The sequence below is a fragment of the Schistocerca nitens genome, chromosome 2, assembly GCF_023898315.1.
Source record: "Schistocerca nitens isolate TAMUIC-IGC-003100 chromosome 2, iqSchNite1.1, whole genome shotgun sequence".
In the NCBI taxonomy this organism is placed as follows: Eukaryota; Metazoa; Arthropoda; class Insecta; order Orthoptera; family Acrididae; genus Schistocerca; species Schistocerca nitens.
In genome coordinates this window covers 159,197,071-159,224,403 of record NC_064615.1, presented here as the reverse complement: position 1 = coordinate 159,224,403, position 27,333 = coordinate 159,197,071, and the positions used below count along the sequence as shown (strand labels likewise).

Below are 27,333 nucleotides of genomic sequence, written 5' to 3'. Positions count from 1 at the left end.
TCGGGCGATACCCTTCTCTTCTCCAAATTGTGAGTGCTACAAAGCCGCCTTTACTATGCAGGAGCTTGATCAGGCTCTCAGTTCATCCCAATCCTCTGCCCTAGGGCCGGATGCCGTCCACATTCAGATTTTGCACCTTTCTCTTGCAGGCAAGCACTTTCTGCTTAACACATACAACCGCATCTGGGCAGAGGGCACATTTCCTGGACGCTGGCATGAAGCCACTGACATTCCCATATCTAAGCCCGGTAAGGACAAAAAATGTTCCTTCTAGCTACTGCCCCATCTCCTTTTACCAGCTGCATTTGCAGGGTGATGGAATGTATGATTCATGCCTGGCTGGTATGGTGTCTCGAGTCTCGCAATTTATTGATGAATACAGTGTGTGGATTTCGAGCACCGTGTTCTACAGTTGACCATCTCATTACTTTGTCTACCCATGTCATGAATGGTTTTCTGCAGAAATCCCAGACTGTCGCCATGTTTTTCAATTTGGAGAAGGCCTGTGACACCTGCTGGAGAACTGGTATCCTCCGTACTCTTTACACATGGGGCTTCCGTGGCCGCCTGTCCTGTTTTCTTCAGGCATTTTTACAAGATGCGTGTGGGTTCTGCCTTGTTGGACTCCTTTATCCAGGAAAACAGTGTGCCTCAGGGTTCCATCTTGAGTGTCGTCCTCTTTGCTATCGCCATTAACGCTATCATGGCCTGTCGCCCACTGGGCATCTCTGGCTCCCTCTTTGTTGACGATTTTGACGTCTATTGCAGTTCTCCACGGACCTATCTTACTGAGCGGCCTCTTCAGTGGTGTCCTGATCATTTTACTCCTGGAGCATTGAAAATGGCTTTCGCTTTTCCACTGACAAAACTGTCTATATGAATTTTTGACAAGCCAAGTGGTTTCTCCCACCATCTTTATATTTTGGGCCTGTTGCCTTTCCGTTTGTTGAAACTACAAAATTCCTGGTGCTCATGCTCGATAGGAAACTTTCTTGGTGCTCCCATGTTTCTTACCTGGCAGCCCGTTTTACGTGGTTCCTCAATGGTACTTCCTGGGGTGCCAATCGGACCAGACTCCTCCGTGTGTACCAGTCCCTTGTCCGTTCAAAACTCGACAATGGGTGCTTCGTTTATGCGTCTGAACGCCCATCCCTCTTACGCCGTCCCAACAGTATCCACTATTGTGGCATCCGTTTGGCCAAGGGTGCTTTCTACACTAGCCCAGTTGAGAACCTGTATGCTGAAGCTGCTGAACTACCCCTATCATGCCACCGTGACTTTCTCCTTAGCAGGTGTGCATGCCATTTGTCTGCTATGCATGGGCACCCATCCTATGCCTCCTTCTTTGATTGTCAGTATGTGGCTCATCCTTCTTTTCTGTTACCTCCTGGAGTTCACTTTAGGCACTTGCTACGGCGACTTAACTTCACACTACCTGCACCTTTCCTGGTGGGTGTGAACCGTTGACCACCTTTGCTTCGCGAAGCGGCCCGTGTTAACCTTGGCCTTCATGTGCTTTCTAAGGACTCTATTCCAGCTTCGGTCTATCGCCTTCAGTTTCACGACCTTCGCATGGAACTTTGTGATAGTACCTTTGTATACACTGATGGCCTTCATCATTGGCACCTGTCTCTTTCTATATTGGCTTCCAGCACACTCCTCAGTATTTACAGCCAAGCTCTTCGCCTTGTACCAGGCCATGGAGAACATCCAGTGACATAGCCTTTTCAATTGTGTCCTCTGCACAGACTCGCTCAGTGTCCTTCAAAGTCTTATGTGCACTGTACACTGCCCATCCCTTAGTGCAGCAGGTCAAGGAAAACTGTCATCTGCTCACTCTTGGTGGAGCCAGTGTGATGTTTCTGTGGGTTCCTAGTCATGTTGGTATGCCAGGAAATGAGGCTGCTGATGCTGCTGCCAAAGCTGCAGTCCTCGTACCTCTGCCTGTGAGTACCTATATTCCCTCTGATGATCTCTGTGTTGCCATCTGACAGGAGGTGGTGTCACTTTGGAATTTCCAATGGTCCTCCCTTCATGGGAATAAACTCTGGCTTATTAAGCCTCTCCCAGTGGCTTGGATGACCTCCTCCTCAGCCCTCCCACTGGGAGGAGATTATTTTAACTGGACTGTGTATTGGGCACTGCCTTTTTAGCTGTCGTCATTTGTTAAGTGGCGCTACCCCACCATTTTGTACACATTGCACTCAAGTTTTAACTGTCTGTCACTTCCTGACGGAATGTCCTTTTTGTAACCTTTTACGTTCCCATTTGGGTTTGCCGTCTGACTTACCGGCCATTTTAGCAAATGATGTGCGGGCTGTCAACTGCGTCTTACTTTTTATCCACCAAAGCAATATGATGAAGGACATTTAATTTTTAGTTTTTGACCTCCATTTCTGTATGTTTTTTAGCCCTTTTTCCACGTACCTGTTTTTAGCTGTCTTGTATTACATCAATTGGGACTGTTTTTTTTTTTATCTCCTTTCTGTCTTTATGTTCTATAGTTTTGACTTGGGTGTGTATGACCCCAGTTGTTTTTGTGCCCTAAAGAAAAACAAAATCAAAACCAAACACAAATGTTTTACTCATCCGATGTACTACTTTGGTTTTGACTACATGGTATGTATATCAAATATATACAAGAAATTTAAACAGAAAACGTGTCAAGTGTGACTGCCTACCCAGTCTGTTGATTTAAGCGCACATGATTACTTTCTTTGAATCTACAGTAAAACAAGAAGTTGTGGGCCCAAGACATGCACAATAATTAATTAGAGTGCTTGTATTCTTTTATGATCACTTTTTTTCTTCAATTAAGGAGATTCGAGCACGCACGGAGGCTTTCCAGCAGTCGTTCTTCCCGCGAACCATACACGACTGGAACAGGAAAGGGAGGTAATGACAGTGGCACGTAAAGTGCCCTCCGCCACACACCGTTGGGTGGCTTGCGGAGTATAAATGTAGATGTAGAAATCCTGAGTACAGAGTCAGTGACATGACAGTGTGGATTATAGCAACATGTCTAGATGGTTGTGAATTCTGAGAAAACTGCTATTGTCTAGGACACAACGAAGTACATTTTCTATACACAGAATTGCTATATATAAAATTATCAAGATGACAAAGAATCTTGTTGGGCTAAGATTAAATAATGAATAATTATACAGGGTTTTACAAAAAGGTACGGCCAAACTTTCAGGAAACATTCCTCACACACAAAGAAAGAAAATATGTTATGTGGACATGTGTCCGGAAACGCTTACTTTCCATCTTAGAGCTCATTTTATTACTTCTCTTCAAATCACATTAATCATGGAATGTAAACACACAGCAACAGAACGTACCAGCGTGACTTCAAACACTTTGTTACAGGAAATGTTCAAAATGTCCTCCGTTAGCGAGGAGTTAAGAATGAGAATTATACTTCCCACTTCTTTGTATGTCTACGAGGGCATGCACATTTTATTAGCTCTCAGAGTGTAATAAACGTTAAGAGTTGCTTCAATCCTTGATTACTTTCTTTGAATCTACAGTAAAACAAGAAGTTGTGGGCCCAAGATATGATCAATAATTAGAGTGCTTGTATTCTTTTAAGACCACTTTTTTTCTTCAGAATGAGATTTTCACTCTGCAGCAGAGTGTGTGCTGATGTGAAACTTCCTGGCAGATTAAAACTGTAGGAGGCGAGTTACTGGCAGAATTGAAGCTGTGAGGATGGGTTGTGAGTCATGCACGGGTAGCTCAGTTGGTAGAGCACTTGTGTGCGAAAGGCAAAGGTCCTGAGTTTGAGTCTCGGTCTGGCACACAGTTTTAATCTGCCAGGAAGTTTCACCTTTTTTCTTGTTTTGTTTAATCCCCAAACACAGTTGTGGCAACTACAGTGGATCTTTTCTTTTATTGTTGCTGAAATATATATATAAAAATTGTATGTAGGTTAGGAATGTGTTGATATCAGAGTTGGTTGCTGATTAGATTACATAATTATGTATTTCCCTTTTTGTGTTTACATTGTGTGTGCCCTGTGACTGCCAACAGAAATCAGCGGCAAGTTTATGTTAATATAGTATGTTGTCTGCAACACAGGGATGGTAGGACAACATCTGAATTGAATTTTTGTTTAGAATATAACCTCTAAAATATGTATTTTCATAACATAGTGGCAGATGACCCTTTTTGATACTTAATATTGCTGTAGTTGACCTTTCATAAGCTGTGCTTGGTTATTATTTGAATGCTAAATGTATTGTTGTTAGTGATTTAAAAGTGTTGCAAGATCAGAATAATTACTGCAAGCACAGAGGCAATCAAACAATCTTTCTTCGCACGCTCCATATTTAAATGGAACTGGTACATTGGGATATACCCTTCTGCCGGCCAAGCGGTTAAAGGCGCTAAAGTCTGGAACCGCGTGGCAGCTACGGTCGCAGGTTCGAATCCTGCCTCGGGCATGGATGTTTGTGATGTCCTTAGGTTAGTTAGGTTTAAGTAGTTCTAAGTTCTAGGGGACTGATGACCTTAGAAGTTCAGTCCCATAGTGCTCAGAGCCATTTGAACCATACCCTTCTGCCATGCACCTCACAGTGGTTTGAAGAATATAGATATATGTGTAATTGTAGATTGTTTAAATGATATTAAAAATAATCATTGTATTTGAAGCAAGGAAAACACTTGTCCCTGTTATAAGATCCAGCAGCAAAACTTTTGTATTATGGGGCCTTTCTGTATAAATTCATTACCATTGATAGAAAAACTGGACAGAAGAAGAACAACAATTTGTCATTGTTTGACATGAAAACGTATCTTCTACAGTTTTTTAAATGTATTTTATACAAAATGACATAAGAGATGAAATGATGCACTGCTAGAACAAGCGTGATGACAAGGTAAATCGAGGAGAGTTTGACCACTGGGTGAGATGGACCAGAGGCATATTTTACAAATGTACTGCCAGTGAGTAGTTACTGCTGCATGTGTGAATGAACAGGATACAAAAGGGTTGCTGTTATTTTGTGTTAGTTCTGGAGAAAAATCACATTCTCTGTTCTGATAAGCCAAAAAATTAATAATATTGTGTAGGTTCATAATTTTAATTCTGTTAGTTCGCACAATATTGATGCAATTTCTTTACTGGGAGCTTGACTAATTTTTGGGCATGAAAGTAATGTAAAATGGCCAATGAGCTCGATACCTGCAAATGGAAGTTTCTGTGGTCCACACTTCTCCTGGACAGTTGGGAGAGATGAATCACTGTCGGTTGGGAGAGATGGACCACGATTAAATTTAGCTTAAGTGAAATGGAGGTTTAATTTATATTTTGAAAAAAGACTGAATAACATTTTTTCATCGTTTCTAATGGTATTGGTTAAAAACCTATTTCACACCCAGGAAACCAGCTGGACAAGTATTCATAGACACACATCTCACACAACCTGTTTGAAAACATTAGTTTGCAGAGGAACAAGGGATTATTTTAATGAGTGTACCTCCACGTACATCCCACTGGTTGCAGCCCCTGGGCCACTCATTTTTCAAGTAAATTAAAAGTGATTTTTACAATGGTTGCAACACTTTAATGATAAATAATCCAGCCAATAAAATTAATTGTCTTCAGTTTCGAAAACTGCTCAACTCAGTCCTACATCAGCCAGTGGTGAAAATGGTACAAGTGGCTTCAGGCAAATGCAACAATGGCTGCAGTTCAAGACCATGCTTATTTGTTGGAACATGCATGTGTGCCAACAAATGGAAGAACTGAATCTCACACACAGGCCAACAAACCACTTCAAAGTTCATCAAAAGACCTAGTGAATCAAAGCACATCAAAATAGCAGAGTTATCTGCACAAGCCTAATTCATTCACTCACGCAACTTTGGACTCTACTCCTACTAAACCTAAAACTTCCAAGATGCTAAATGAGATAGACCATTCATATATACTTTCATTTTATCATATCTCTCGTCTTTTAAGTGTCAGCGTCTTAATAATATATTGTACTTAGGTTTACATAACTATATATGAACATGCTGCCAGAAGTTAAGAAACAACAATTTTATGCTGGAGGAAAAAAAGTGGTCAAACTCTCCCACACTTACCTTATCGCTTAATCTAGCAATCTGCAGAACAGGGCTACTTTAAAAGGATCTTAGGACAAACTAAAGCAGTTCTATGAAGACAGCCCACTGAGGAAGAATTGGCTCGCAAAAAACAGTTACAGTCTACCTGAGGAATTGCACATCAGTAGAATAATCCAGGTAAATCTCATTATATGTGATAACCACGTTCCCTGCAGTTGCCCTGCATTCCAAATTCATGTAAATAGTGTCACTTTATACATAATGTAACTGAGTGTCACTTTATACATAAAATACGGGGTTAAGTTCTCGTGTACTACTCACATATTAGGTTTAAAATAGCAGAGTTTCTTAACGGAACCATTATCTTCCTGAAATGCTGTTAGTGCAAAATTTAACACTGAAACACACAATAATACAGTAAAACCATTGTCATAAAGTCTACATACTATATAGTGTCTGATAATCTACATCAGAAGAATTTTATGGTGCTACAGTTAGTTTAGTTTCCGCAACGTATTTCCCTACATGCAAATCCTTTGTAGCTAAAAAGTTCTCGCTAGGCACTTAACATTCATTTTAAGCGTAAAACTGTTTTCCAAAGAAATCTTTAATATTCAGCTGTGTAAGTTTTCTTTGACAGTTGATGATACAACTCTGTAACATTTAAGGGAATGTTAAACTTTGCTCATCACTATTGCACTCCTTATTCCTCAGGATCACGTCCCGAAAGTTTTCACTCCAGTTTCATTTTGAAGGACTCTGCTATTTTCTTTGTTGTCAGCTTTCTAACAGGTTGAACTACATTGTCTTCTGTTTCTTGTTTATTACTATTCTCAGTGAAAACTATCAAATCTTGGTTACTCAGATACTTGGAAAGAGAGTTCATAAAGTTACAGGTATTATCTTCTTTAATCCAATCTGCCATGCCATGTCCACAGTCTCTCTGTCGTTGCAATGGTGATATCAGTGATCACTTTATCTACAGCATCGGGTCTCCGTTTCCTCCACACTTCATTCATACATTTTGGAGTGATTTCAGACCATGCATCTCTGATAACATCAGTTGCATTTTTAATATTCAACGATCCCCAGAAAATCTTGATGATAAGTTCATCACTTGAATTACATTCTTTTATCAGACTGGAGAACATTTTAAGCAGATAGCATTCCTTGAATGTAGAAATAACTCTGGTTTATTGATCGTAGGGTAGATGTAGTGTTTGTGCCAGAAACAGAAATTAAGCGCTTTTATTTGAACCAGTAATAGAAGGTTCGTGGTTGGGAACATTTTCAAGGAGGATGAGAATCTTGAAACGGATTTTTTCCATTCTCAGAGAAGGCCTTCAATTCTCTGTTCAATTCATTAAAAAAATTACTGAAAATAACAGAAGACATCCAACCTTTATATTCCACCTCCAATGAACTCCCAGCATGCTCTCCCAGCAACCCTTTAGAGTACTAGATCATAAGGGGTTTTAATTTGCAATCCTCTGAAAGATTTCCTTCGAAATGGGTGCATTGATCACTGGCAGCCATAAATCCTATCACAGTTTTTTCTCCAATAGAAATCAAGATGCAGCTAGGCATTCGTTTTAGAAATAAGCCTGTTTCATTAAGGTTGAAAACCTGCGTAACAGCATTCCAGTAGTCCTTTACAAATCTTTTTAAATTCTTGGGCTCCAACTTCATCTTCTGCAGCTGCCTCTTCTGTTATTTTAATCTAATGAAAGCCAAAACGATACTTGAAGTGATCAAACAAACACAAACAACAAGAAAAATGTTGAATTGCTTCTTTTTTTCATTAAATATGCATGCAATGTCTTGACTTTAGCTTGAATAGCAGCTCCAGAGAAATGCCTGTGCTGTTGGTTTTGGGGCTCAAAATGTGTTAACTTAACATTTTTTCTATTCTTTCCATTGCCTCAGAGTGAGATTTGGTCACTGCATTCATGCTTAAGTTAGTTGAAGATTAAATACTCTTCAAATTGGTTCTTCATTGTCATGAATAATTCTCGCAGTGGATTCAGTAACAAGTACCATAGCGTGCTGAATGTCTAGTGATTCAGAACTTCTAACTTTGTTTCTACTGTATACGACCTCCTTGGAAGCTCCTATCCTGCGACAGGGACACTTTCTTTCCTTTTACATGACATTTTAAGTGCAGACCCTTCAAGTGCTCTGACCTGAACTGATGATTCACGTGTCAACAGACGCAACAGAAGATGCGCATTGAGGGGCACTGGTGCATTACTGCTTCCACGTACTGTTAACAAATTGCAGCATTGGACTTAAAACTGAAATTGTGTAACTGCAGAAACATGGATAATGGATCTGTGTATTACGGGGTCTACCTGTACCTCTTTAAATGCATTTCCACTTGTAATAATTTGGATGTAGATGGTATATCACTGAACTACTAGAATGTGCAGGGATCCTCATCCTGCTGGAAGAACATACCCATTCTTGTAGCTGAAGGAACTTCTTCCATCAATGCTGGAAGCTCGTGTTCAAGAAAATCTAGATAATAAGACATGTAAGATGGTATGGTAACACAACAGCCCCAAATAACAGATTTCTTAGCATACCACACAACACATTCACAGAGAAGGGTTCTTGAGAATCTCCCCATGTGGATTCTCACTGGATCACTGATGTAAGTTACAAGTATTACTGGTACACAAAGTGGAAATGGCTTCATCAGTAGACAGTATTATGGAACTACTTTGCGATTTGCAATTGCTCGTCAACAAAATTCCAGTCATATACCTTCATCTCTTTCTTGAAGATTCTCTGTAAATGGTTAGGCTAGAGGCTGTGTGTACGCAATGTCTGCCGTGTTCTTGTATGTGGAACACTGATAATGTGTAGAAATTCTGTGCGTACTTGTTGGACTATGCCCTACCAACTGAATAATTTCTTCTACACACACTGTTCATTTGCACAATCTGATGATTATGATTGCTGGGTATGCACAAGTCTCGCACATTTTAGTGAAGGTACTCTCAAATTACAACACATCGGCACACTCAGTATTTGTAAAAACACTGCACTGGCAGTACATTAACAAAAATTTACATTCTGGGGATGAGACATGTGCCCCAATAATTCATTCAGTGTTTGATTTAGATGCTCAATATGATCTAAATACTCGGCTATTGTTATGACAGTCCTAAAAGGGAATATGGAAGGGCAGATTTAGAGTCCCATAAACTGATTTTGTCACTGAAAAAGGGTTTCGTCAGGTATACGATTACACTTTATATTTAAATAAGGTAATTGAAACTGGAATATTAAGCAAAGTGGCACACTATTATGCTTGAGCTTCAGAAAAGAGAAACAGCAGACCCTGTGAGAATCATGAGAACTAACATGTTAATTGGTGAAATTTGTTTAAATAATCTGCTGATAATTATTAACAACACACAAGAGAAAGTAAGCTTCAGAAATAAATGCAGAGGACAGTTTGAAGTGAATGAGGTACAAGTGTCAAATTGCTTGGACGTCATAATCACAACAGATATTAAAAGGGGATAAGCAAGAATGGATCAGCTTCTTTATCTACGTCAGTCCTAGGTAGATACGACATGAATAGTTCCAGTCCTGTATCAACTGATACTTCTGGATAGTCAAATACTTTCATTGAGTATGCACTCAGTGACAGGTAAAAGAGAGACCCACCATGATAAATTACAGGCAGTATCATTTGTGCACAGATAAACATAAGTCTTAATGTCGCCCACGTAATTGCAGCTGTAAGTTGCTTCAGCAGTGATCCAGGCATGTCTAGCTGTCAACAATTAGAAGAATCTTGAAATGTGTGAGAGGGACAAAGAACTTGAAACTTCAGTTTTCTTTGCAATAGATCATCACTTGGTACTGAGATGTGGACTGTGCAGAGGCAAGGGGAACATAAAGTCAACCTCGAGATTTCTGTTTAAATCATTAGGGTCTGCAAGTTCTTGGAGCAGGAGGCAACAGCCACCATAGCTCTCTCAATTATCAAAGCTGAATGCATAGCTTTGACCTTCAACTTTTCAAGAGACATGCTGACTGCAAAGTTTAGAAAAAGAAATCTCTGTTTACTGGCCCAGTGAAACTTTTTATAATGGAAAATTTCAAATGGAATACAAATAATAAAAGTGTAAAAAGTCACTGCGTAATTGTGGCATTGAGCAGTCAATGCGAAATGTTCTGGACCAAGCCAATATGTGATGAAGGGGCCCTTCACCACCACCTCCTCCACTGCTTCAACAGTAGTGAGCATATGAAGTACGGCACATAAGAAAATCATTAAACAATAATAGCAGTGGTGACAAAGTAAGACATTAAGTAGATGTCTGCATTTATGCTTATGGTTTAACCACTTGACTGCTGTGATGTTTTTGGTTTAACTCAACATGTCCATCAGTTTTTGCTTTTTTCTGGGTGAGCACAAAGGATGAGCTCTCAAAAATGCATGTTTTGAACATATAATTTGTAGTTGTAGCATGCCAGAAAACAGCTCAATTATATTTTACCCAGATACCATTTTCAATTTTTTGACAAGTTTTACTTCCTGTTACACATCTGTGGTTTTTTAAGAACTGATAAAATTCATTACCACAAATTATTGTATAAACATTTTATTATAGGTTTAATTTCCTTCACTTAGACAGATTTTATACAAAGTATTGGAAAGTATTGTGATTTTTAATCATATATGCCAGTTACGTGTGTTTTTGCTCACATTTTGGGGGGGGTTTTAACATTTTCCTCAATTTTGCATTTTTTAAGTCTGTACTGCATGAAAACATAAAATAGGGGTTTCACTGTAATATGAAAAGGATAGAATCATACTCACCATATAGTGGAGATGTGGAGTAGCAGACAGGCACAGCAAAAAGACTGATAAACAAGGAAGCTTTTGGCCAAAAGGCCTTCTTCTGATTTAGAACACACACACACACACACACACACACACACACACACACACACGGTCATTTTATTTGAAACCACAGTAAAAGAAATATGGGGAAAACAGAAAGAAATTTAAGAGCTTTAAGATAGCTTATTCAGATAATTAACCAACTGTTGTGATTTAATTATTGGCTTACACATGATCATCATTTAATTTTGGCCTATAATTAGTTCTAACCTAAATATTAAACAAATTCTAACTTTACTGATCCATTGTTTTCATTGTGAGAAATCATTTGCCTTAAATGTCAGTGTAAAACAATTCAGGACGGACTCCTTCTATAACACAATGCAAATTCATGGTGAAACTGTGTATCTACCAGGTGAAACAGACTAAGCAAACAATACCCCACCAATACAAGCCCTGCAGTAGACATATTAAAAGGTTTTATGCCTTATAGAAAAGGAGCAGAATGTGTACTAAACTCCTTAATAGCAAACAAAAGGTTCATGAAGCTACAGATGGGTCAGATAGGAGGTCAAAGTGAAGTTAAAACTGACCTCCACATGTACAGAAAAGAGAGTGTATGTGTAACTGAAGCTGTAAATTGATTTCTTATGGGGAAACTAAATGGACATGGAGAAAATACACACAGTCTTACTTCACTCAGTTATATACTAATGACAGACACATCCAGTTTGCATAATTCCCCAAAGAAACATTCAATGAATGCCACCTTTGATCTCTGTGATTGCAATTACACTTGTAATTTCCAAAAGAGCTTACTATATCCTCTAGGCCCCAGCAAAAGACTGCAGATTTTAGTAATACACATACTGGTATGCGTTCTCAGGAGGTAGATGTTGGAAAACTTATAATAAAACTGGAAGTGGAAGAATACATAAAACCTTTTGAATACAAAGGCTCACATACCACAGTGTTTGTGTTTTAGGCTTAGAGAAACAGAAATTTTTATGGGTGACAACCTGCATAGTTAGTTTTAAATTAACGTTTTACGTGTTGTGCAACCCAGATGGCAAGAAGATATTGCAGCCACAGAAAGGGTGAGCTGTTTGGGAGGAGGTCCAAAGACACTGTGACTATCTTTACCAATGACCTTAACCATTTCTCACCTCTGTCTCTGATTTCTGCCTCACAAGCAGTAGCTGTCACAATTAATTAATTTGATTATGTAACACAATGTTTCTTTGCCTGCCGCCGCACAGTCCTGGGTAGGAGACTCCCACTAATATTATCACGTGTGTGTGTGTGTGTGTGTGTGTGTGTGTGTGTGTGTTTTTTCTGCCCCAGGGATGAGATTTCAGAGTCCCAGAGTGTGAGGTGTGCAATCATAAAGTTGCACTATGGCAAAATTGCTGTACTCCCATTTCTTTGTGGAATGATATGTGCTAGTTTACAATCAAGATATGTAACATTGCACTACCTCTCATGAACCAAGAGTGGGTTATAATTGTATTATAAATAAGACCAAGAAAAGTTTGTAATGAGTGTTCCAGAACTCCATAAACCATTGTAGCAGATCTCGTGTTGGCTTCTGATGTAAAGTGTCAGAGTATGACACAACAATCTGAGTGATGTATTGTGTGCTGTTATTGTAATGAAAAACAAACATTTCCGGATTTGTGAGAGATAATGCTCTGGCAATGCCAAAATATTTCAGGGATGTTACTATCACTGCTACTTATGATCAATTTGTTGACACAATGGACTAAGTGTACAATATGTATTTTAACAACAGCTCAGGGTGGCCTCCATAAGGATTCAATACATGATTGTGGTAGAAGTAAATGAGAAAAACTGCCCTGTTAGAATTTTCTGTAATTATGCTGGTGCCTTTTATTCTGCAAACCATAAAATTTCACTAGAGAAACTAAGTATGGAATTAAAGGCATTCCTCTTGCGTGGATCAACTGTTGACAATAGAAAATACAAAATTGCATAAACAAATGATGCCATAGCAATAAGACCAAATTTGGAGTGATGAAACATAGAATTCGGTGACACACAAGGTTTGGTGTTTGGTCCACTTCTGTTCTTGACCTATGTAAGTGATTTTCCTGAGACACTGGAGAACACTTTAAAAATCTGTAATGTTTGGTAATGACATAACTATACTGATAAAAAGCCCAAACACATCCATGTTAGACACAGGCAGTAGATTAACAAAACAGCCTTACAACTGATTCACAGCAAACAGCTTAACTCTTAATTAAAAGCTTATTATGCAGTTACAAAGACATAAAAATGACTTACACACACCAGATGGAAAGATTAATTAGCCTATACTGGGTAGAACTGCATGTGTAAAGTTAGTAGGCATCCATGTGGACAATAAATGCAGGTGCTTCAAGCTCTTGGCTAATTTAACCAAAAAGTTTATTTCTGCCTGCTTTGCTCATAAAAAGCTCTTTTGTAATGTTGACGTGCAGATAGTATGGCTAGCATACTTTCACCCAGTTCTGTCTTGTAGCAGCTAACATAAAAAAGTTGTTTTACAGAAATAAGCTGTAAGACTATTATGTAAAGTTGAGAACCTTGTGATTCTTACACTGAGGTGCCAATATATGTACTATATTGTTATTAATTAGAGCGAATTTGGAATGAACTATAAAATTCACAACTAGAAGAAAAAATATGTCCCTTGTTGAGTATTTGTGTCTATCAGTGGTTTAGGAAGAGTGGATTAATGTTAATCTTAATATACTGTTCATATACAAGGTGTGACAATAAAGTAGAGACTGATTTTCTTTGCAAGATGTGGCAACCCTGCAGGCTTGCTTAGTAGGCACAATATCTTTGACCTTGGTCTGTAAGCTGCTGCTAGTCCAAGCGGCACATCGATGCAACTGCTCAGTCGTGAGTTGTGGTGTAATAAGTTAACACGTGTTTGTGTCTTTTGTCATGAAATGGAACCACATAATATTGCGCTACGGTATGCCATTTCATTTTGCATTAAATTGGGTGAAAACGCGACAACAACTTACGGTAAGCTTCAGAAGGCTTTTGGAGAGGAGGTTGTCAAGAGCTCAAGTTTTTCATTGGCATAAAATGTTTAGTGAAGGCAGAGAGAATGTTGAAGATGGAGATCGCAGTGGACGACCATCAACCTCATGGACGGATGTCAATGTGGCCAGGGTGCATGAACTCGTACGATCTGATCGAAGATTATCTGTGAAAATGATTGCAGAAGAGCTGAACATCAATTGAGAAACGGTTTGTCTAATATAACTGAAGATCTTGGTATGAGAAAGATTTGTGCAAAAATGGTCCCCAAAAATCTCACACCACAACAGCGAGAAACACGGAAAAATGTGGCAGTTGATCTGTTAGAGCAAATGGAAATCAATCCAGAATTGTTGAGCCATGTTATCACTGGTGATGAAAGTTGGTTTTTTCAGTACGATCCAGAGACAAAACACCAAAGTTCTCAATGGTGCTCAAAGAGATCACCCACACCAAAAAAAAAAGCTTGCATGTCAAAGTCAAAAGTGAAATGCAAGCTTTTGTGCTTATTTGATTCCAAGGGAATTGTTCATAAAGAGTGGGTGCCTTCTGGACAAACAGTTAACCAATATTACTACGAAGAAATTTTAGAAAGACTTCGTAAAAAGAGTTCTTTGTGTCCGTGCCAACATTGCTGATAATTGGATTCTGCATCACGATAATGCGCCATCCCATACTGCTGTCAGTACAGCAATTTTTAACCTCAAAACAAATTTCAGTACTACCACAGCCACTTTATTCCCCAGATATCGCTGTGTGCGACTTTTTTCTATTTTCAAGAGTCAAAACGGTGGTCAAGGGAGACCATTTTCAAACACAAGATGTCCAAAAAGCTGTGACGAGGGTCTCTGAGGATATTACAGAAGCAGAGTTCCAGAAATGTTACCATCAATGGCAGAAGCACTGGAAAAAGTGTGTGCAATCAGAAGGAAACTACTTTGAAGGAGACAGCGCTAAACTTGACTAAAACGGTAAGCGACTTTTTCACATCTGTCTCATTTCTTTATTGTCGCACCTCATATGTTACAGAAGCTGTCTGCAGTGGTTGCTTCTGCCTGTAACTTGTTTCAGTCTACAGCGTTTTAAAGACTTTCCTGCAAGATGGGAAAGCGTGTGAATGAATGAATGAATAAGTAAATTATAGTTGATGCACCTACAGTTCATGCTGTTCTGTGCTCATCCATGGATGACATTGTAATTGAACAGTGAGACCATTGGGGATTCATGCAAGAAGCAGATTTCTAAAATTGTGTGTTATAGGCCTTAATGCCTTTAGCAAGGTTGGAGTAGTTGCCACCTGAGTCAATTAGGAGGCAGAGTGTTGTTTCAAATTTGCAAGAGTTCAGGAAACAGTGCATTCTGGACCTAGCTTTCAAATCTTCAGTGTATGAATCTTATATGACAAACATCTACTGCTGTTTCAAAAAGTGTGGATTGCTGTTGCTCAATCAGTTGTTTTTCATGATAATGTTTTACAATGGGTAATCCAGATTAATTAAATGTATGCACTGCAGAGCTGTATTTAGTCATGTAGGATCTGGAAAGGTGATAAATGCTTAGTGAATAAATTTCCTCAGATTTTTGATTTCTCTTAGTGCCTAATAAATTACTTGTTATTTGTATCCTAAAGAAGCGTGTTACTGGTTCAAAGTGTGAAGATCAAGCTGATGTAACTGCCAGGGATATCTAACATGTACATTGGCAGTGATGAATGTTCTATGAAGCTAGTTTTAAACAAGTATGTTTTGTGTGTAGTTTGTACAAATTTAAAACATTTAAGCCTTTTAACTACCATTTGGCCTCAGGGGCCTGTCTGTGATGTTTAATATCTCCTCTATTAGTAACTATACATTTTACTTGAATGAAATTTTATGATTTTTTGTAATTTGTCAAGTTAGTCATGTTTTTGGAAAAAAATTATAAAAATTGACCTTTGGCTTTGTGTTAAAATGGTGGTGTTCCACCCATACTGGCCTCAAAGGCCCACGTGTTTAGAAGCGATTTGTCAACAACCAGATGTCTGTCTGTGCAGCATTTGTTACATGAATTGCTGTTGTTGACTCGTGCTGTTATTCTTCCTCTGTTAAACAGTCTGCGTTGTCACAAGCAGATGTTTATTTTGGTGCATTATTTCTTAACAGTTGTCTGTTCTACAAACTGAAAATGTTATGAAGAAGAAGACTGTCAGATGAGGAGGTAAGGGAATTGTTGGAGCAGTTTTCTGATTCTGAAAACCCACCTAGTGAATGTGAATCTTACATGATGATAATGAGGTAGATGTTGCTGAAAATTCAGAACTACAAAAATGAAATTGTGAAGAATCCCTTTATGAAGATGGAGAAGAACAATTTAGTGCAAATTCTGTTGAGTGTGACTTACTGTTTTCTCGTAATGGGAAGGAAATATGGGCCACAGCTCCTCAAGCTGGAATTTTTAGTAGGTGGAACAAAAAGGATGTATTGAAAGAATACCAGGGACCTACAAGTTAATTGATTAGGAACTGTGATAATGAAGAATCTTGTTTTATGTTGTTCTTTCGTGTGCCCCATATTGGCGAAGTGTGTATGTGGACCAATAAGGAAGGTCGAATCATTTACAAGTCTGGGTTGATAATAGATATGTGAAATGAAAAAGTTTCCTGGCATTCTGATCTTGACTGGAGTTTACATATCAAGAAATGAAGATATCAGTCAGCTTTGGAGTGTTGAGAATGGGCAACCACTGTTCAATGAAATTATGTCTGGCAACTGTCTCCGTGTTATTCTGAGGGTGTCGTGCTTTGACACTGCGGCAGCCCAACATGAACATAGGTCAATGACAAATTGGAACCAGATCAACCAGAGATGTTTTTACATGTGGAAAATTACCTGTAGGGATGCCTATATTCCAGGATAGTGCATGACCGTGAATGAATAACTGATCATATTTAAGGTCACTGTCCATTTCGACAATACATCCCGTTAAAACCTCGTAGGTGCAGAATAAAGTTGTGGGCAATTTGTGACAGTGCAACAAGCTATTGTTGGAAGATGAACGTGTATTTGAGGAAGGAGGAAGAAACCAGGCCGTGTGACTTCGAGAAAATGTTGTGAAAACCCTGGTGATCGAACTTTAAAAGTCTGGACGTATTATCACATGCGATTTTTTTTTTTTTTTTTTTTTTTTTTTTTTTTTTTTACATCTTTTGATTTAGCTCATTATTTGCTGTCAAAAGATTTGACACTAGTCAGTACTATCCGAAAAACAAAGGTGAACTACCTGCTGGTTTCATTACTCCTAAAGGACATGAAGTATACTCTTCATTATTTGGTTATCAACCAGATGTGATAATAGGCTCTTATGTTCCTAAGAAAAACAAAGTTGTTACCATACTTAGCTCTCTTCGTGACCAACCAGTGGTTTCATCACCACAAATAAAGGAGCCTGACTTTACAGTTACATACAGTGCCACAAAGGACAGTGTTGACACCTTGGATCAGAAGATGTGATGCGAGATAAACAAGGCACTGGTCATTGATGGTTTTCTTTAACGTGATTGATGTTAGCGTAATGAATGCATACATAATTTGGGTGATGCTGGCTACCAGTAAAAAAAAATGAGATGTTGAACTTTAATCATCAATTGTTGAAAGCAACTAGCAGGGGTAAAGAAGCCAATGAATTTATTAGTAGGATAATATGTGCATATTGTGTAGAGAAGAAAGATAGAAAAAGTCAAATTACATGTTATAGTGCACCAAATCTGTATGACCAGAGCAGTCTGCTATTGTCTATAGACCGTGCACAGATTTGCAGTAAGAATAAAAACCACGAGTAAAAGCATAAAATTTATGGTGTTTTTTTATGTAAACTTTAAATAAATAAAAGTATTTTAAACATATTTTATACCTCAAAAGTTGTTCTCATTGTAAGTTGTCAAAATAGTGTCAATTTATGTCAGTTTAAACTACATGGGCCTGAGAGGCCCAACTGGTAGGTAACGCTATACAGATTTTCTGGTAAGCAGAGGGTTAAATTGCATTCACTTTGCCAAATAATTTGGTGGGCATTAAACAAGTATCACAATTGTGCAGAAAGACCAGCCATCAGCTTGCTAGTAAATCACATGTACTTTTTCTACTTTTATTCCAGATCATCATCCCTGCAGGTGACATAAAATCCATTTCATATGTTTTGGAGTTGCTCACCTTTCAAGGTTTCGTAGATTACTCCTTTTTTGTGTGCAGATGTACTAGTAAATTTAATCGTCTGAGCAGACCACTATGAAGTCCATGGGAGAGGGTAGTTCCTGTAGTACAACATATTAGGGTACCTTCCCATTCCATTTATGTATGGTGCTTTGGAAGAATAATAGCTTAAATGCCTCTTTGCATCCTGTAATCAGTCTGCTCTTGTCTTCAGGGGACCAGTATGAAGGAGGAAGTCATATATATCGAGATTTCTCATTTAATTGTGGTTTGTTGAACTTTGTGAGTAGGTCATACAATACAGGCTTTAAAGTTCAGTTTAGATGTATGGGCATTAGGCCATGGTCCAGGGTTTTCAGAATTGTGTCATTCTACTTTGAGTCAAACAAACCTTTCACTCTTATTTGTATATGTTCAATATCACCAGTCAGTCATATTTGGTAGAGTTACCATACACTTGAGCAGTCTTCTGCAATGAGTAACATGAGAGTTATATAAGCAATCCGCTTTGTAAACTGGTTGTATTTTCCCGTTATCCTATCAATAAACGGAAGTGTGCCACATCCTTTACCTAGTCTGAGCCATTTCATAATATTATCCAACAGATGTATATCAGTTGTATTGGATGATAGTTGTGTGCTGTACTAGTGGATTAAGGATGGAAAAGAGCCACAGTGGTTTAATAAAAAAAAAATTGGAAATTGCGTAGGAAGCAGAGACTTTTCACTCTCCATTCAAAAAAGAATGTTGAAGTGATGACAGACAAAAGTTAGAAATTTGTGCATGTGTAAAAAGATCGCTATCTGATACACACGACTACTACCACAGTCACACTGTAGCAGAAGATCTTGCTGAGAACATGAGAAAATGCTGGTACTATGTAAGTTCCTTGTGGAGGTTAAAGGCATCTGTATAGTCACTCTTTGACCAGTCCAGTGTGGCAATACGAGGTGTGGCTAGAAAAAAACCGGACTAGTACTGGTGAAACAATAAAACGAATGCAATAAGGCTGAAAGTCGCGTGGCCTGTCACGTGACTCTCGCTTCGCCTACTGCTCGAGTTTCATCTGCCTCCTGCACTCAGTCTTCCCATGGCGTCTGTTTTAAGTAGTTGACGTTTTGTCTGTGCGTCGGAAAATGTTGAGTGTACAGAAAGAACAGCGTGTTAACATCAAATTTTGTTTCAAACTAGGAAAATCTGCAAGTGAAACGTTTGTAATGTTACAACAAGTGTACGGCGATGATTGTTTATCGCGAACACAAGTGTTTGGGTGGTTTAAACGATTTAAAGTTGGCCGCGAAGACACCAGTGATGACACTCGCACTGGCAGACCATTGTCAGCAAAAACTGATGCAAACATTGAAAAAATCGGTAAACTTGTTCGACAAGATCGCTGTTTAACAATCAGAGCAGTGTCTGAGTTAACAGGAGTTGACAAGGAAAGTGTTAGGCAGATTCTTCATGAAAGTTTCAACATGAACAAAGTGTGTTCAAAAACGGTTCCAAAGTGTCTCACAATTGAACAGAAGGAACGCCGAAGAATGATTTGTTCTGACATCCTGGAAAACATTGAAAGTGATCCCACCTTCTTACAAAATGTTATTACTTGCGATGAATCGTGGTTTTTTACTTACTATCCCGAAACTAAACGCCAATTGATGCATTGGAAAACTCCTGGTTCTCCACGACAAAAGAAAGCACGAATGTCAAAATCGAAATTCAAGGCAATGATGATTTTTTTTTTTTACATCAAAGGGATTGTGCACATTGACTGGGTACCAGAGGGACAAACAGTGAATCAGCATTACTACATTAGCGTCCTGACTACCCTACGTGAGCGAGTACGGAGAAAACGGAACGATTTGTGGAGGAAAAAGTCATGGATCCTTCACCAAGACAATGCCCCAGCTCACAGTGCGTTGTCAGTGAAGACGTTTTTGGCAAAACACAACATTCCCATCTTAGATCATCCACCCTACTCACCTGATTTGGCCCCCTGTGACTTTTTTCTTTTCCCTAAAGTCAAATCAGCTTTGAAAGGAACTAGATTTGAGACTGTTGAAGCAGTAAAAGAAAAAGCGACAGAAGTAATGTATGGACTTACCGAAAATGATCTGCAGTATTGCTATGAACAGTGGAAAATTCGTATGGTGCTGTGTAGAGACCGAGGAGGAGAGTACATTGAAGGAGATAACATGAAATTGTAAATAATTGTAAATAAATGTTTTTTCCAGCATCAGTCCGGTTTTTTTCTAGCCGCACCTCGTAGAATACAGCAAAAGGAAAGCTGAAGCTGAAATTTTAAATCTAACAATGGAAAATCCAGGATGGAATGTAACAGTATTATATTAATACTGTTGAAATTTTAAATCTTGCATTTAAGAAAAATTCATGCAGGAGGGTCCTACTAACATACCGTTGTTTGGCTGTTGTACAGATGTCTACATGGAGAACATAGCAATAAGTATCACTGTTGTGGACACAATGGGAATACTTGAAAACAAATAAGTCGCCAGGCGCAGATGGAATCCCAGTTCGGTTATATAGAGTGTACTCAATGCCTATGAAATTGACCCCTTCCTTTGCTTCCATTTATCGTGAATCTCTCATCCAGCACAAAGTCCCAAGCGACCGAGAAAAAAGTGCAGCTAACTCGCGTGTTATGCCCTAGACAAGTATCTTCAGAATAAGGTTTTGAGATCCGCCATAGTTTAATAGTTCTGTTGGAGTAGCGCAGCGTAAACAAAGAGCACTTCATCTCAGATTCAAAAGAAGTAAAAACCTAGCTGACAAACAAAAACTGAACGAAGTGAAAATGAGCGTAAGGAGAGCAACGAGAGAATCGTTCAATGATTTTGAAAGTAAGATGTTGTCAACCAACCTGAATAAAAACCATAAGCAATTTTGGTTCCACGTAAAATCAGTAAGTGGTTCAAAATCATCTATTCACTCTCTGTGACCACACTGGCACCAAAACTGAAGACAACTGAGAGAAGGCCGATATACTGAATTCGGTCTTCTGAAGTTGTTTCATTGTGGAAGATCATAACACTGTCCCTCCTTTCAGTAGTCGTACGAATGTCGAAATGGCAAATATTGGGATAACCGAACGCGGAATTGAAAAGAAGCTACAATTGCTTAGTAGTGGAAAGGTGTCAGGACCAAATGAGATACCTATAAGATACTATAAAGATTATGCAAAAGAACTTGCTCCCTTCTAGCAGTAATTGATCATAGATCGCTTGAGCAATGAAAGGTACCTAACGACTGGAAAAAAGTGCGGGTCGTTCTCATTTTTAAGAAAGTCCGTAAGACAGATCCACACAATTATAAACCTATATCATTGATGTCAGTGTGTTGTAGAATTATGGAACATGTTTTATGCTAAAAAAATTGACATTTTTGGAAAATGAACATCACTTCTATAAAAATTAACATGGGTTTTGCAAACAGAGATCCTGCAAAACATAGCTCACTCTGTTCCTCCAAGAGATCCACTTCCCAGTGGACAATGGCGCTCAGGTTGATGCCGTATTTCTTGGTTTCAGTAAGGCATGTGACACTGTGCTGCATTGCTTTTTAATGAAAAAAAAAATGAGTTTATGGAGTATCAGAGCAGACTTGTGATTGGATTCAAGACTTTCTTGCAGATTGAACTCAACCTGTCATTGATAAGCCCGCTGAACCCGCTGGGCAGAACAGGTAACATGATTGTGGAAAGGGCCAAATAGGTTGAGGTCAGTTTCACCTTCAAATTGTACTATATTGTAATTTAATAACTTTTACAACCAAAGCAGCACCTTTACTGAATGCAACTCTTTCATGGCTGAAGGCCTCCAAACAAAAAATCTTAACAAATCAACAAGATAAAATCCAATTAAGATAGCAATAAAATAATTTTAAAAAAAGAAACAAACAAACAAACAAACAAAAACGTCACAGCAAAGTAGATAGGACAAACATATGCAAGGCGAAATACCAAAGGCTGAAGGCCACAATTAAGTTTCAAAATTTTAAAATATATTACCATAATCTTTTAAAGGCAGAAGGCCACAGTGTTTAAGCTTGAAAGATGAATTTAAGAATTAATTTGCAAAATTGTTAAAGAAAAAGAAAAATAACCATAAGCCTTAAATTTTAAGTAGCTGGAAACAGATAATTAAACACCTGCGGCACTCAAAAGCATCCATGGAGGTCGGTCCGCCCTTGTTCACCTAGGCGAGACAGGTGGTGAGCCCAACTACACTTGATCCTTCAGAATGCAACCAGGGGATAGCCACGGACCGACCGACAAACGACTTGCTTCCTACCAATCGGTACATGAGAATTCAAACACAATCTGGTTACAAACGTGATGATCCGCAATGGAGTATGTATTAGCTGTCAAACAGAAACACTCTGTGTTGCTTACAGGAAAACCTCCCCAGCAGCGAACCACTGAACGAACTACAACTTGAATGGATGAGGCTTGAGTACTTAAAACAACACTCAGCTTTGACGTCCTGGGTCAGTTAACCATGAAACTCGTAGCAATCGGACAGCTCCACACACGCTCCGACACTGTGCAGGGACTGGCAGCGGACCCAGCGACTGCACCGCACGGAGATATCTTCCCTGGTCCGTAGCAACCAACCGACTGCCTGCTGGTCTGTCGTGACTGCTGCCCCGTCGCGACTGCACTGCTGGTGCATCTCCCCCTCACTTCCAGACACACGAGGCAGAAATACTGGCTCGGACCCAACCATGCAGAGGAAACACGCCCACTGGCTAAACGACATCCCTGCACCAGGAAAGGACAGACCCAAGTTCCACAAGATGGTAATTGAAGGGGCCCAGAAGTACTCAAAGAACCAGTTACATGTCACCTCATGAGACAACTGACCTATCAGAGGCAATACGCCGACAACCCCTAAAATAACTTGTCAAAGGAAATAACACCAACTACACACACACAGCCTGACGAACACTTGCACGAAGACCTGCAGATGCACACGCGCATGGGCACACACACACACACACACAGCCGACTCATGAATGATCGGTGTCCCAAAATGCGTCGTCCGGTAGGACGACCGACCAACGATCCATCAAGACCATGGCCTGGCTCAAGTGATGTGTGGCGGTGGAGGTCGGGCGAGCCATGTCGACGCAGACCTCACTGCTGCTCCAACCTGACTGCACTAGTGCCGCTCCAGATGCGATCCAACTAACTGGCAGCCCGAACTCGCGACGAACTGCTCTACGACAGACCATGGCCGGGAAGTAATAGCAGTCAAGCAAAGATACTACGAGAGGGAATATATCGATATGCGCTGCTAGCGCTGGTCATGGTCAGGCAAAGCAGTAACTCAGTGACAGTAGTAATTTAAATTAACATAGTGAGGTGGAAGTACATTAAAAACAAGATGTAAAATACATGATGGCGGGAACCAGAGCCACGCACGGCTCATTCGCTCTTAAGGGAAAAAAATCAACATATGTAAAGGTAATATCCAGAATACCACAGGGAAGTGTGATAGGACCATTGCTGTTTAATATAGAAAGCATCGGATACTCTTTAAGGCTATTCACAGATGATGCAGTTGTCTATACCAAAGTAGCAATGCCAGAAGATAGTAAGAATTTGCAGAACAACCCAAGAGAATTGATGAATGGTGCATGCTCTGGCAGTTGGCCCTGTACGTAAATAAATGTAACATATTGCGCATATGAAGGAAAGGAAATCCACTACTGTACAGCTATACTATTGATGACAAACAGCTGGAGACAGCATCTACTGTAAAATATCTAGGCGTAACTATCCAGAGCGACCTTAAGAGGAATGACGACATAAAACAGATAGTGAGAAAAGCAGATATCAGGCTCAGATTCATCAGAAGAATCTTGAGGACATGTAACTTAGCCACGAAAGAAGTGGCTTATAAGGCACTTGTTCGCCCGATACTTGTGTATTGTTAATCTATCTGAGATCCGTATCAGGTAGGACTGATAGAGAAGATAGAGAAGACCCAATGAAGAGTGGTGCATTTTGTCACGGGATAGATTAGCTGGTGAGAGTGTGTTAGGGAGATGCTAAACAAACTCCACCGGCAGACGTTACAAGAGAGGCATTGTGCATCATGCAGAGATTTACTATTGAAATTTTGGGACAGCACTTTTCAGGAGGAGTCGGACAACATATTACTCCCCCCCACATACATCTCACATATTGACTACGAGGAGAAAATTGAAGAAATTAATACAGAGGCTTACAGGCAATCATTCTTCCCACATACTATTCACAAGTGGAACAGGGTTGAAGGGATCAGATAGTAGTACTGAAAGTACCCTCCGCCACACACCATTAGGTGGCTTGCGGAGTATGATCTAGATGTAGATGTATGTAAAGAAGGGTAATAGAATGGACTCTCAAAATTGCAGACCAATATCCTTAACATCTGTTTGCTACAGAATTCTTGAACATATTTTCAGTTCAAATATAATAAATTTCTTTGAGATGGGAGAGCTTCTGTCTGCAAACCAGCAGGGATTTAGAAAGTATTGCTCCTCCAAAGCTCAGCAATGGCAAGTGTTTATCAGAGACAGATGTGTCAGGAGTGCCTTAGGGAAGTGTGACAGGACTGCACTTATTCTCTATATACATAAATAATCTGACAGACAGGTTGAGCAGCAATCTGTGGTTGTTTGCTGACGAAGCTGTGGTGCACAGGAAGGTGTCGAGTGAATGGGAGGGTACAAGATGACACAGACAAAATTTCTAGTTGGTGTGATGAATTGCAGCTTGCGCTAAACATAGAAAAATGTTAGTTAATGCAGATGCGTAGGAAAAACGACCCTGTAATGTTTGAATATAGTGATAGTAGTGTACAGCTTGACACAGTCAGCTTTTTATTGTGCCTATCGTGACTCAGCATCTCTGCTATATGGTGAGTAGCAACTTTCCTTCTCTGGTATTGTTATAAGAGAAATACGGACTCATACAGAACCTTATAGACAGTCTTTTTCCCTTGTTCTGTTTGTGAATGGAACATGATAAAAAATGATAGTAGCAGTACAAGGTACCCTCTGCCATCTTGCAGAATATGTATCTAGATGCAGATATGTGGATCACTTCTGCTGTAGTTCTCATTGACAGAGGACCAACTACTGGATACATTTTCTTATTCTAGGTATCTATGCTACATTATGATTATTATTGACTATTTGGCAGCCCAGCACCTTATAAATAGTTGCCTTGTTCCACTTCGGATTATCTTTTCCATTTTTGTAGCTATTTAATCTTGTTTTGTTTGGGTAAGTACCTGTTAAAATAACTGTCCCTCATCTTTATGTCCGCATAAGCATAAATTTGTGGAATCCTAAACTTATTACTTAGTTTAATCTGGTTTACCACCATGTTCTTAAATTGTGGTCTCATAATCCACATTTCCTGAAAAAATACTGCTGTCCCCAGAAAATTTTACAAATGCATGTCTTCTACCATTTTACCATTTCTGCTATCATAATCAAAGTTTCCCACTGATGAATCTTTCATTAGTTTTTTTCTCCACTCAAATCCTTTCTTATTATCTTGTAGTGGGAGTTGCTGACATTTATCAGTGTCTGTAACCCCTCTACCTCATCAGATTGTGAATATGGTGTCTAAACTTGAATGATTTCTATTAATATCTTTTGTTGATTGTTGAAAGAAGTGATACTGTTCTGTCTGAGCGTCCTTCAATATCTGTAATATTGCTTTTAGTTTTATTGTATACAGTAAATTTTGTTACAAAAAGAACTGTGTATTAAATCAAAACATGTACATATTTATTGATGATTTTTTTTTTTCAGAATGAAGAACGCTTTGAAGTTGTTCCTGATTCAAAAGTAACAATTTCAAGAACTGTGAACAAGGACAATGTATCATTCTATAAGATGAATGGTAGTGTTGCCAAATTTGACACAATTAAAATGTTTTTGAAAAGTCATGGCGTTGACATAGTTAGTGGTCGTTACTTAATTTTACAGGTAAATGTATGTTTATGAGGAACATTTAGTGTAAGTAAACTTTTGAAAGATGTACAATTTTCAGTATATGTAATTGGCATGTCTATATTAAAATGAACTCTTGCTACTGAAGGGAGAAGTGGAGCAAATTTCACTGATGAAACCAAAGGCAGCAAATGAGAGAGAGATTGGCTTCTTAGAATATTTGGAAGATATCTTTGGATCCTTAAAGTACAAGGTAAGATTATCGAGTTTACCCCTTTTTTCGTTGAGTGTTTATTGAAGTATGCATCACCGAATGAATATTATTGAGTAAGAGAGTGTTTCTAGCCTAAAGTTTTTGGTTTGCGTAAGTCACTTTGTGTGGGTACGAGTATGTTTCAGTTTACAAGTTCATGAATGATTCCTTCTCACCCTCATATTACTGGCCAAGTATACTTTTTTTAAAAGATGCTGATATCAGTAGTACTTTAAACTTTCTTTTCATCTGTTCGGTACAGTATGAGACAAACAGGAATTACACAAATTACTATTTGTAAAATGTCAATGTGAAATGTTTTTGATTATTAAAAGACAGCTGAGAATCGTCAAAAAAGTCACCTTTTTATGTAATATGGGATACCAATATATAGTAGATGCACTGAAATCTGACACACTTGATAAATGGAATAAAATTGATGCATCACATCATACTACTGACACAGAAAACAAAACTGCTAGACTAATACCTAATTGTAACTGAATTGCACAACACCCTTAACACTTTAGTGACCAAGTGATAGCTCAACACGGGCTACAACACTGAATTCACAGGACAACACCCGAGTATCTCTCTGGCAATGTTTCACAATGTGCGAGCCACCAATTGCACAAAAACTGGACTGATTTTGTATGAGAACATTGTATGGATGCCTTGCTACTTGTTCCTTGACAGCAGCTGCACTTTATTGTCAACCTCTTACAATTAACTCGAAAGAAGCTATAGCATACGTAAGTGCTGCTGTCACAACCAACAGAGCCTTTGTGTACTCGTGTTGTCACAAGATTTGTGTAGGATTTTGCCGTTAGCTGTAATTCTGCCATAAATAAATCATATTTTTTGAGTGAGCAAGAAATTTTGGAAAGTGTGGAGGAAGCGTTGGATGATTCTGGATCACAAGGAGA

At 39.0% G+C, this 27,333-nt stretch overlaps 1 protein-coding gene across 1 annotated transcript in view; it reads left to right on the top strand.

The window, feature by feature from the left end:
- Positions 1-27,333, top strand: part of LOC126235852 (structural maintenance of chromosomes protein 4-like) — a 329,466-nt gene that overhangs the window by 25,830 nt on the left and 276,303 nt on the right. The window contains exons 3-4 of the mRNA XM_049944717.1: positions 26,014-26,190; positions 26,303-26,407. Coding sequence (XP_049800674.1) covers positions 26,014-26,190; positions 26,303-26,407 — 282 coding nt within the window. The remainder of the gene's footprint in view (positions 1-26,013; positions 26,191-26,302; positions 26,408-27,333) is intronic.